Genomic DNA, 12,556 nt, shown 5'->3' on the forward strand with positions numbered 1-12,556 from the left:
CTCCCCTTCCTTTTCTCCTCCTAACGAATTAGAATTTTCGCACAAAACAATCAATATTTGATCGCTAAATATCGGAAGAGAGATAAAAATAAACTCAACTAGAAAATGAACAATACAAAGACAAAAGGAAGAAGAAGAAGAAGAAGAAAAAAAAAAAACAAATTTGCTAAAGCTTATGCAAAAACAATGTTACAAATGCATTCACTACGAAAGGGAGAGAGTGTGGGTGTGGGTGTGTCTGTATGAAGGTGTGTATAATGGATGGTTTTCATATCTCGTTCTCTCCTCTAACCTCTCGGCAGGCTTTGCCTTTACAAAAAAAATAAAAATACAAAGGAAAATGAAAAAATTAAGTGAATAATTCCGTCCACAAAAGAGCGCAATTTGTCGCAAATCTAGCAAGAGGTATCTCTATGCGTAGCTCTCATAAGTGAGTATTGATATCCAACTCATGGCGTCAAAGGCAGCAACGGTAACTTCACTCTCTTACTCTCTAGAGCAGCCAAAGTGATGGCAGTCCTTTCGAAACTTTGTCTACCCTCCCTGACTCTTGTAGCTCTCCTTTTTTAAAATAAATAGAATTTCAAAGTCTTGAATTTTTTTTATTTATTTTTTTATTCATCTCTTATTTTATTTTTTTTTTGATGTCGGGAAGAAAGAGAGAAGAAGACAGACTTTAGCGCTCATATTCCGTTTCTTTTTTTTTTTTTATTATTAGACGACGCTACCGTATACTCCCCAACCATATTTCGAAATCTCTTGGTATTACTAACTAAATTCGGTAGATAACATCACAAATCTAATAGAAGTGTTTGTGTTTATATACATACATTTCCCGATTACCACGCTAAGCTCCGAAAGAGACTACAAAAAAGAATTGTATTGGTGACATTGAGCAGGATGGGCAAACCAGCTCAATTCGATTTACTTCTTTACCTTGGTAACTCACCTCCCCCCCCCTTTTGCAACTGCAATCGCATATTGACTTCATGCAATTGTGTCCCGTATGTTAGTTTCTGTAAAGAAATACCTATTTCCAATTGACACGATAGCTCGCGGAAGTAAGTCGTCAGAAAGTGGAGAAAAATAGTCGGTACTGATAAAATAAAGTTTAGATTAGACTGTCCGCTTTCCGAAATAATATTAAAGTCAAAGAGATAATAAAGATACAAAATCTTTTGCACACTATTTTCTTTGTCCTTATTTCGTCTTGGTAAAAACTCAAGACCTAAATTAGCTTGTGTCGATTGACTGATTACCGAGAGCGGAAATTGTCAGCTGTAGGAGAGGGGGGAAGGAGCAGCACAGCTGGAAGAAGACTAAATGGTTCGGAAGCAAACGTACTTAACTTTATACTTTGTAGAATGTTCCAAAAGGAACCTTTGTAGTTATAGACGTCTCGGCGTTGCATTTAAATTACTTATCTTGAATCCACGCGTCTAGCTCAATTCTTACTGTCCTCCTCCTTCCTCTGGTCCTGCTTTTCTCTCCTTCTAGCTCAATGTCTCTGTCTGTATCTCTCTCACTATCGATTTGTCACTGTGACACATATTATGTAATTCAACAAAAGAAAAAAGAAAAAAAAAAAAAGAAGAAATTTCACTCTCTTTGTTCCATACACAGACAGTCAAGTCTGTTTCTCAAAAGTCTCACCATTACTGCATGCAAGTCCTCGCGAGTAGAGAGTGAATGGCGAGGGCGTATTCTTTGGGGTTACATTTCAATGGGGTATTCAATTGCAGAGCTTCATTGCTCTAAAATTGGTTTAAGCTTCAAGAGATATCCCCATGCCCAGCTCAGCCGCTATGATATTGAGAATTCACTATGAAGGAATAGCAAGAACTGATTTGACTAGAGTTGTACAATCATCAATTACCTCAACTATGTGCTTTTCTAGCCGAACTTGACAACGGAGATGCTGTTCTTGCTTTTGCGCTACTTGTTCCAAAGCGTTTTACCGTAGACTGATCTCATGTAGCTGAGAATTTTTCTTCAATAGCCTCAACTGCTTTATAAACTGCACCAGTTGTCTACACTCTAAGCGATACTACGTACAACCACACATACTTCAATTGCATGTAAGCGTCTCGCACTTCTCTTCCATTCCCTCCACTGATCCACCCACTCGGCTCAGGTGATGCTTGCTTGCTTTGTCTCTCCCCCTTCTATCGTTGGTTTAATTTGTGCGTTAGAAACAAATTAGCTCTTGCAGCACCACAAATGCAACACTCTACTCCACAAAATGCATGAGTCGGATGATCCTTTTTTTTTTAATTTGGCATTGTATTGGTAAGTAACGTGTTGATAAATGTGAACGTTGCCACGGCACAATCAGTGCTGCAACGGTTATGTATCTTTATGGCTGGCTGGGGGGAATAAATATGGTTAGAACAGAAACGAAGGGTTTCAGCTTAGCGTGGTTATAGTTTCCGCTTTTCAAGAGTAGTACTTTGATGTGAGTCATGTCGGCACGTCCGCAGTTTCGACTCATCACCTGACACCTACATCTCTAACAAGCTTAGCGTGGTCCAGTACCAATGTGATAGTCCTACTAAGTAAGTACAGACAAACCCCTTTCGGTAAGAGTTCCTGTTGTGGCCATACGACAATGCAGACACTACACAGCTCATCGCAACTGAGTAAAAGGGTATGAGAAAACATGTTGTGAAATGATTTCAACTCTTGTGACTTTTACAATCCTTTGTACCTTAATTACAGCCACCACAAGCCATTTTGACAAGTTGTTGTCACCGTTTTCATGTCAATTAGCTTTAGTGCTCCATATATGTATATATATTTTCTTTTTGCAACGATAGTCGTCGTTGTTGTCTGTCAGAGCCAAAATTGCAACAAAACAAAACCTGAAAGCAACAGAGAAAGAAAGAAAGAAAAAAAAAAAGACACAACATTGTGCCCTGACAACAGACGCTTGTAATTTGTGATCTACTATTTGAAAATTTTCACAACACAAATAATTGCCACCGGGTACTCCCTTTCCATCTCATCTCATCTCATCTCATCTCATCTCAAAAGCAAGCATCTCCGGGCTGTGACCAAATTGACCTATCACAATTGATCTAAAGATGGATCCACAAACGACGGATGAAACCAGAGATGACTTGATTCAACGTCACAAAAAGGAAAACAAGGATCTCATCGCAACCATCACGGGTCTAAAGAAGCAAGCCACGAAGAAAACGAGAAAGTCGGTCTTGAGCAAGTGTCAGGAACTAGAGGATAACTTAAAGAGGAAACATGCTGAGGAGTTGGCACAGTTGGAGAACCCAGAAGGGCAAAATGAGGAACAACTTGAAGTGACCCCAGAGCAGTTGTTAGCCGAGCTTTCGGTAGGAGATAAACAAGAAGTATTAGCTGAGAACCCTGTCAAGAAAGACAATACCCAGCCAGGAGGACTAGCTGGACCTAAAAGGCGAAACCGTCAAAAGGAAAGGTTGGCGAAACGCCAAGCTGAGATTGAACGCATGCAAACTGAAGCAAGAGAAGAAACTGCAAATTCAGTGGATTACAGACAGATTGAAATAGATTCCATGAGTCAGCACTTAGCCGTCCACAACTTGAAACTACACGACATCAAGCCCGACGGTCATTGTCTCTTTGCTTCAATCCAGGACCAATTGCAACAACGTCACCGTATTGACAAAACAGTACAGGAATTGCGCGACTTATCGGCTCAGTACATACTTTCGCACAGAGATGACTTTGTGCCGTTCTTGTTTGATGAACAAACTGGTGAAATTAGAGATGTGGATGAGTACTGTCACGAATTGACTTCGACGGCGATGTGGGGGTCTGATATGGAGATTTTGGCCTTGGCAAAAGTGTTTGAGTGCTGTGTTGCCATCCATATGGCTGGGGCTGCGACTTTGAAAATAAACGAGGAAGCAAAATCAAGTGGTGTGGGTAAGGATGATGATGGCGTAAAACCTGAATTGCAATTGGGGTATTATAAGCATTCCTATGGCTTAGGGGAGCATTACAATTCGTTGAGAGACGCGTTATAGGTGCACTTGAGTAAGTCCTCATGTACTCCGTGAGTTATTGGTGCCCTGAAATTTGTCACGCAATCTGGTTAACCTGTCATCCTCTAATACAAAGTTGACGCTACATCGCATACAGTATCCCAGCACCTGTTGCTGCTCCTCACTGGTGTGCCGCTACTCTTCCCACCATCGATTTACCCTCACTTACATTGAAATAGGAGAGGTATTGTAATTGCTTTATAGACTTTAGACTTTGTTGATAGAATTTCCAGATCTCGTAATCTGTGGCTTGGGGAGCTGAAAAAGTCGACTGTTATATTTTAACTGTAGCGCATTTTGTGTATTGAAGCTCGAATAAATGTCACGTGCACCACGGTACAGAGAAAATATATCGAGGTTTATTATTGCGGTTTTGTGTACAAAAAACACTACATGAGCTAAACTTTCAACAAAACTCAGTTCGGTAACAGCTCCAATTAACTTGCGAACCCAAACACAAAAGAAAAGAAGAGGTTGGTGGTTACAATAGAAGTGGCGCTCTGGAATTCTCCGAGAATCTGATCAGTGTTTGTTGCGTAACGTTGCTATTGACACCACAAAATAAAATGCTGCCAATAGAAAGCCGAGGACAACTTTCACACACCATGAACCGGGATAATATTGCAGCTAGTGGAGTCCAAAGTAGAGGTGAGGTGCGGGGCTGGTAAGGTTGGGTATATTCATAGCGCTTTCAAAAGTAGAGATGTCTTGAAGATCTAAATTATTCTCTTTTCATGAGTTGAGTATTGAATGTTTTTGTCCTGGATTGAGAAAATAAAATCTGGAACTGTGTCTGAACAGAGACAAATTCATGAAAGGGGGGGGAGAGAGAGAGAGACGAGAGTGAGATCGAGGGGGTAACACGACTCAGAGAAAACCACGGTATTACCTCACCTTAGAGGGTCTGCTCGTTGGCTCGTTTCAGTCGGAAATAAACTTTCCCCTTCTAGCTCTCTGCTCAATACTGAGTTTAATGATGTTGGTTCCCTTTCCCTTTCTTGGAATATATTCCTCTTCCTGTGTTTTGTTTTGTCTGTCCGATTACACAAACTTATAAGACTCAAATTCATGCAGACCCAAGACACAAAAGAAGGTACTATGTGTGTGTGTGTTGTGTGTGTATAAATGTCGGACGACAAAAAAAAAAAAAAAAAAACTACAAAAAACTCGAGGCACAATTACATTTCTTTTATAATCAGCACAATACTATATGAAATTACACCGACATCATTCTGTAATTTGTGCCATTGTAGCTACTCTGTGGCCACAGAACCTAAAAGAAGAAAGCTAATTCGAAGGTTATGAGTTGCTCCAGTGTGTGAACCTTTGTTCCAACCATCTCCTTTTCAAACTCTCGAAAACCGTGAAAAACGAAGTCCGTAAAGCAAAATTTCGCTTCGGCTTAAACTCGATTTTCGAGAATTTGAATTTTTATTTTTCTTTTTTTTTTTGTTGTATCTCCCGAGCAGTTGTATGTTCGTAGATGAACGCAATTGTTTTTATAAAATCAAACCTAGTGTCTGCTCGTCCATGTTTATGCTATTGTATTGTATCCTGTGGTTAAACCCAAGTGTAATATCGTTCCTTTTAGGGTAAAATTCTCATGGATAGGTGTCTCACGATCATTAAAGTTGTCCAGTCTGATTGTTTTTATTTTGCTCATATAAAAACCTGCTTGTTTTTCTGCATTATAATCAGGGCTTAGTGTTTGACCCCCCCGTTAAATATCCCCAAATTTAATCCCCAATAGGGTTAATTTCATTACTATCTGAATCATTGCCTTATACACAGTTAAATGAGCAGCCAAAAAAAAAAAAACAATACACCGCAGTTTCTTAGACGCTAGTGATATTATCATACGTTTCTCTCTTACCCTCAAGCCAGCGTCCATTGTGTTTGAACAATTCTCTCGCAATCAAACAATAAAACAAGTTCGGTACCTCTTTTTGCACAAAATTGAAGCTGCAGATACGTTGCTCTTAATGGACGTTGTGGGAGCATTTATGGATATATATAGAACAAGTAGACCGAGGAAGCAAGACCAAGACACTATAGTTCCTCCAACGCAAAAGATAACGGCAATATCTGCGCTTTTAGGATACATCCACAGTGACGTAATCGTGGTACAATATTTGCCAAAACGTTTGTTCAGGGTTGCTCTGTCCCATACATTGCGGTTTAACTCCGTACAGATGTACCCCTCATGAAAAAGGGTTGATATGGCTTAGTTCACTTACGAGTAGCACTATCATATGAACACGACACTTACTTGATATCAAACGAAAAGAGACAGGCGTAATCCGACACTGTTTACTCTCGTAGTTCGCAGAGGCACTACAACAACTTTACTACAAACAAAGGTCAACTAAGTCACCGACAATGAAAATCAAGGGGGTGGAGGGTCTTGTATCTTGCACAATGAAAGAGATTGAAAAGAAAATATGCCGCTCAATTGTTGAAGGTCTTTTCGGAATAACTGGGTAAATGGTGAGAGTGTACGCTAATGCATTTTGAAACAAACATCGGTCCTTGATACCGTGTATACTGGTGAGGCTGTTAATCTATCTGAGGAAGTGCAATGCTCATCACTTGTCTCCGTTTGGTGATTACCATCTCTCACACCTCTACTATCAGGAATATCTGGAAACAAATTTCTTTTTTTTTTTTTTTTTTTTTTTTTTTTTTTTTCTTTTTTTTTTTTTTTTTTTTTTTTTTTTTTTTTTTTTTTTTTTTTTTTTTTTTTTTTTTTTTTTTTTTTTTTTTTTTTTTTTTTTTTTTTTTTTTTTTTTTTTTTTTTTTTTTTTTTTTTTTTTTTTTTTTTTTTTTTTTTTTTTTTTTTTTTTTTTTTTTTTTTTTTTTTTTTTTTTTTTTTTTTTTTTTTTTTTTTTTTTTTTTTTTTTTTTTTTTTTTTNCCTTCTGGAAATTCTTGAAACAAAATTTTTTTTTTTTTTTTTTTTTTTTTTTTTTTTTGCCCCATTTTGGAGTTTTACTTAGTAAACAAACTTATTCTCATCTCTACAGGATAATCTACAAATCCACATACACAGAAGCATACATCTATCAAAGTCGCCATGGGTTGGTTTTGGGCAGACAAAGTTGAGTCAAACGTAGTGTCACAGGTACACACAGGTAACCCCGCACCGTCATCTCTACTGGCATGTCCTATAGATCATTCATCATTTTCAAAATCAGCCTCAGCTGCTCCAACATGTCCCGTGCTCTCAAAGGATTCGGAAGAGGTCTTGAACCCTATGAATAACATGCCCATGGCCATTTCCAGTGAACTTGCGCCGGGCCAAAAGATTAAATTATCTACTGAAAGAACGATATCAACTATTCCTAGAGGAGAATCTCCCGATCAAGGACTATGGGAGTACCCTTCACCACAACAAATGCTTAATGCAATGTTAGCCAAGGGTAAAGGGGATGGGATTCCCGAAGATGCTGTGGAGTCCATGGTTGAGGTACACAATTTCTTAAATGAAGGAGCCTGGCAACAGATCTTGGAATGGGAGGATAAGTACACAAGGGAGACAAAGATTGAGCCAAGGTTGAAAAAATTCACGGGAAAGCCTCATGATCTATCACCAAAAGCCCGAATGTATTTGTGGTTGGGTCAGTTGTTTCCTGAAACTTTTAATACGATTCCACCCTTTGATAGACATGATTGGACTGTGTTGAGAAGTCAGGGAAGAAACCAGGGTTGGAAAGAAGTTCGCTATGTTATTGACTATTACGGTGCTCCAGACGACGAGGAGACTGGTATGCCGGCATTTATGTTGGATACTAGACCTGCGTTGGACGATTTGGGAAGTATTCGTGATCGAATTGTCACATTTGCTGGACCTGTGTGGAAGAAAGCAATGGGAGATGTTGATGAATTTTGAAAGTATTCTTCTTCTTTTGTATTTACATGTATATATAGTAGTAGTAGTAGTGGTAGTAGTTTAATGGAATTTATTTTTACTGGTTGTTCTTGATTTGAACCAAAATGGAGGATGGCAACTCAACTATTCTGTTGTGGATTTTGGAAAGCACGTTTGGCAACTTCGTACCATATGAAGTCAACGAACTCTTGGCCAAGTCAGAAATGAGTTTTTCAACAACTTCTTTATTGTGCTTCTTGTAGAAATAATCAAGAAGAAAGTAGTAGGTGAATTCATTAGGTTGAACTTCGCCAGCTCTCTTCATCTTATCATAGTACTCTAAAGCCTTATTTTCGTCACGAAGCAAGACATTCCTCAACATTGTGTTCCAGATGATAGGATCGTTTCTAATCTTGGTGATGTAATGGACGAAAATTTGTTCTGCAGCGGATACGTCACCCAACGTCAACTCTGCGGCCAACATGTCACTTTGAATCCATGCAGATCTTGGAAACTTTCTCTTCAACACTTTATACAACTGTCTTGCTGCATCGATGTTGGCCGACAGCGTTAACCCGTTCAAGACAGAAGCAAACGAATGTTCATTAAGTGATTTAGCACCTTTCAAAGTTTGCAAAAAGTCACCAAGGTTAGGACTTTTCCCAATCGATACAAGGTACTTGAAGTAGGCATTGATCATGGTGGTCAAAGTGACGACGTTTTCCTCGATCCCGTGCTGCTTCATAAAGTCATTGATACCAAAGATTGCGTTGTAATTTTGCTTCTTGAAGTAGTAATTGAGGAAATCGTTCATGACACCAACATTTGGTTTGTAGTCGGAACCATCCTTGATGTATTCTTGCATTCTAGCTTCAGCCTCGGCAATTTTGTCATTGAAAATTAACCCTCTTAATATTCCATCTTTCGCCTCATCGTTAATTCCTAAACTGGCATATTGTTTTGCATAATCCTCGGCAATGTCAAATTTGCCTGCAATGGAGTAAGCACTGATAATTGAACTCAATGTGTTTACATTGTACTTGAGTCCACCTGCTTGTATTGTCTTTAAAGTACGTTCAAATTTGTGCATATACTCCTCCTTTTGTTTTGGTGTTGCATTGCTAAATCTATTTGGATTGATCATGGCCCTAAGCACCAAGTTCCAGGCATCAATTGATGGTGAAATACCAGACTTCATGATGTTTTGGAACATACTGAATACCTGGTCATACTCATCGTAATAGAAATACTTTTCCATCAATAGGACCATAATCCTCTCCTCAATCTTCAAGTCGCGCTTTTCACACACTTCTGCTATTTCATTGTAAATCACGTCCAACAATTTTCTATCAGTGGCACGTTTGATCCTGGTCAACATAAAAGCACTGTTGGGGTCCATTTTGGATTTCCTATCATCCTCCAAAAACTCTCTAAACTTTTCAAACTCAAGTCTATTGAATACATGGTAGTTTAAAAGGGTATTCTTAACTTCGTTGTAAAAGGGAACCTTTTGTGTATCAAAGAAACGAAGAGCATCCTTTTCGGAATATGGCGCTTTCTGTAGCAAACATGACAAAACATAAGCATAATACACAAGATGCGAAAGTTGATATTTGTTGTACTTGATTCTTGAATCCCCAGTTTCAACAAATGCATTGGGTATGAAGTTCAACTTGTGGTATTCAATAAAATTCACCCACATGTGGATAATCTTTTGATAAACAGCCTGCTTTCCGTCCTCATTTTTCAACAAGTTAGCTGCAACAACGGTGAAATGATATTGATGGGCAACACGGTACGTTACAAACAATTCAAGAAATTCTCCCAAGTCAGCACCATCATTCTTAGCTCTAACGAGTAGTTGAGTGGCTAATGGGAGAAATGCACTGTACAAGTCTCGATCTGATATGCGCTCATCGTGCTGAACTTCACGAAGAAATGAAATTCCTTCTTCGAAAATTTCCTTTGATTCAGTCAAATCGGTGTTTGATTCTAACGTTTGGCTGATTTGTTTGGAGACATCATGTAGCTTGTGATTCACTTTCTTTTGGGGTTGGGGTGTAGTGGAGTTTCTCACATTTTTCAGTGGCTTCTTAAGAGAGGGTTTGTCGTTCAGGGTTGGGAGTGGAGGTTCTGTCGCAACTGCTGCTTGAGTAGATTGATATCTCACTTGACTACCGATTTGCGCTACGAGTCTCGCGCTTGGTCGCCGTAAATGGGTCACCACTTTGCAGCCGTTGATACACTGTCTGTACGGGAGCATTTGATGTCCTTTGTTGATTTCTGTTTTACTTTGAAAAGTTTTGGAAAATTTTAAACCAACTTTTCCTTAAACCAACTTTTCGTTTTTTTGCTTTTTTTTTTTTTTTTTCGAAGCAGTGTGTAACTCTCGCATTACAAATGGGACAGACAGAAGCTACAGGGTTTTGGTATGGAATAGTTGTCATTACAACTAATGGAACAACATCTCAGCATTTATACTCGCTTACTACCCTTAATTTGCTTACCCAAGCACCTTAACCTTGGTCCATTAGTAGCTCTTTACCGTTGTTCCGACTCATTGCAGGACATATAAACAACCCCACTCCAATTCCTGTTACTCAATACATTTGCATTCATGGGGCATCATGATCATGGGCCTGGCTTCGTCGATACCAAGTACAATCTACAGAAAGAGGAAAAAGAACCGCAGTTGGAGTTTTTCAACTATCATGAATTTCTCATACCCAATCAAGACTCGTCACAGGCGGCGTTAGTCATTAACCACTTTCCCAATTTCTTCGCCGACAAGTCATCAAGCACATTCCACAAGACGAGGATTGCTCGAATACCAAGGTGCTATGACACGGTTACTTTTTCTGATTTGATACCACAGTTTTCTACAATATACCCTGGTCAGGAAGAAGGTGCCATCAAAACAAACGGGGCGGGGAATGTTGCAACTGGGTTTTATGATGGTGGGAAATTTGGAACCACGTCCGAGGTGGTTGGACTCGAAAGTGTACTACCAAAGGAAGATCTACTACTGATTATTACCCAGGTCAATAGTATATTGTATGATGCATTTTACCCATTCTGTGTCATCATATTGATAGAGAATGTCTTGGACATTGTAACCGGTGGTTTATTCATTCAATTATTGAACTTTTTCAGTGCTCATACCCACACAAAGAGAAAAGTTTTGGAATTGGAACGATTTGTTGAGGATGTTAATAGCAAGTGGCGATCAAGAGACCTTGAAATAATATCGCCTAGAAAAACGGGATACCTCTCCATTTGTATAGTCTATGTACCAAATGAAGAGTAGGGTAATTGACGTTAGTTAGAAGAGTAGTTGAGCTCGTTGCTTCGAAAATTTCGCGACATCTTGGAACGTTTTTGGACACTGAAAATTCACCTCATCATCACTCGCTCACTCACTCGCTCACTCACTCACTCACTCACTCACATACAACACAACCCCCATTCCACTATGAACGGAGTGTTTGCCGTATACAAGCCATCGGGCATCTCATCTGCAAAATGCATAGGTGAGCTTCAAGAACTATTCACAAAGTCCACAACTTTCGCTCCTGACTTGAAAGCAATGAAGGAAAAAGTCTTGTACGATCTAAGTCGAGATAAAAAGTGGAAGAACCGTGCTCAAAAGAAGGCCGACGCTACGAGAATTAAAATTGGTCACGGTGGAACATTGGACCCAATGGCCAGTGGCGTCTTGGTTGTTGGTGTCGGATTGGGTACAAAGAAATTGCAGTATTACTTGTCTGAGTGTCAAAAGTCGTATGAGACAAAGGCATTGTTGGGTATATCTACCACCACGGGAGACGCTGAGGGTGAAATTGTAACCAAGACAAAAATCGACCATATAACACCGGGATTGGTGAAACTGACAGCTGAAAAATTTGTCGGCGACATTAAACAAACACCACCAATCTTTTCTGCATTGAAAGTTGATGGAAAGCCGCTATATGAGTATGCTAGGAAGGGGTTGCCTTTGCCGACTCAAATAAAGGTGAGAGACGTTAGGGTGAATGATATTAAAGTTGTTGATGATGACTTGTTGTCAACAAATCATGAGTTTACAAAGCTCGAGAGTGAGTTGGATGAAAATGGTATTCCAAAAGAACATGGGTTGAAGAACAATCCAACTTTGAATGATTCTCCGTTGTATTTCTCCAAGGAGTACCTTGATGCACATGGGGACGACTCGGGAGATATCAAGCCAAGACTACTAGCAGATGATGAGGACCTTCCAGAAAAGTTGCCATTGATACATTTTGTGTCGGATGTCTCTTCTGGAACCTACATCAGAAGTTTGATCAGTGACATTGGTAGAGCGTTGGAGTCTTCGGCATATATGGTTGAGCTTATACGGGTTAAGCAGTCTGAGTGGCAGTTGGGCAAGAACGTTTTCAAAATGGAGGATTTTGGAAAAGATGAAGATGTTTGGGGTCCAATCTTGAAGAAAGTATTGGACCAAGGGGGCGAAAATATAGATTTAGCAACGGAGTTTGCTGCAGTAGATAGACGGAGCAAAGGTACAGAGAATGGCGAGGATGCAGAGTCCCATGTTGATGCACCAAGAGGAGAAAAGAGAACAATTGATGAGGTTGAAAAATGAGAGAGCGCAAAAAAAAAAAAAATTAAAGT

The 12,556-nt window shown here is 39.4% G+C and overlaps 5 protein-coding genes across 5 annotated transcripts; 4 read left to right on the forward strand and 1 right to left on the reverse strand. All coding sequences in view use genetic code 12, as the record gives it.

Annotated features, from left to right (window-relative positions):
• Positions 1–3,083: 3,083 nt before the first annotated feature.
• KGF57_003086 (uncharacterized protein) lies at positions 3,084–4,022 on the forward strand (the record flags this gene model as incomplete). Its single annotated transcript, XM_051752468.1, has 1 exon — positions 3,084–4,022. The coding sequence occupies one exon, from the start codon at positions 3,084–3,086 to the stop codon at positions 4,020–4,022; it is 939 nt and encodes a 312-aa protein (XP_051608522.1).
• A 3,089-nt stretch (positions 4,023–7,111) lies between these two features.
• CYC3 (holocytochrome c synthase) lies at positions 7,112–7,927 on the forward strand (the record flags this gene model as incomplete). Its single annotated transcript, XM_051752469.1, has 1 exon — positions 7,112–7,927. One exon carries the CDS (start codon positions 7,112–7,114, stop codon positions 7,925–7,927), a length of 816 nt encoding a protein of 271 aa, XP_051608523.1.
• A 76-nt stretch (positions 7,928–8,003) lies between these two features.
• KGF57_003088 (uncharacterized protein) lies at positions 8,004–10,169 on the reverse strand (the record flags this gene model as incomplete). Its single annotated transcript, XM_051752471.1, has 1 exon — positions 8,004–10,169. One exon carries the CDS (start codon positions 10,167–10,169, stop codon positions 8,004–8,006), a length of 2,166 nt encoding a protein of 721 aa, XP_051608524.1.
• A 354-nt stretch (positions 10,170–10,523) lies between these two features.
• KGF57_003089 (uncharacterized protein) lies at positions 10,524–11,213 on the forward strand (the record flags this gene model as incomplete). Its single annotated transcript, XM_051752472.1, has 1 exon — positions 10,524–11,213. The coding sequence occupies one exon, from the start codon at positions 10,524–10,526 to the stop codon at positions 11,211–11,213; it is 690 nt and encodes a 229-aa protein (XP_051608525.1).
• A 165-nt stretch (positions 11,214–11,378) lies between these two features.
• On the forward strand, positions 11,379–12,527 carry PUS4 (pseudouridine synthase; the record flags this gene model as incomplete). The annotated part of the gene is made up of 1 exon (XM_051752473.1): positions 11,379–12,527. One exon carries the CDS (start codon positions 11,379–11,381, stop codon positions 12,525–12,527), a length of 1,149 nt encoding a protein of 382 aa, XP_051608526.1.
• Between the last annotated feature and the right edge of the window lie 29 nt (positions 12,528–12,556).

This window comes from Candida theae (assembly GCF_024610275.1).
Source record: "Candida theae strain CBS 12239 chromosome Unknown scaffold2, whole genome shotgun sequence".
In the NCBI taxonomy this organism is placed as follows: domain Eukaryota; kingdom Fungi; phylum Ascomycota; class Pichiomycetes; order Serinales; family Debaryomycetaceae; genus Lodderomyces; species Lodderomyces theae.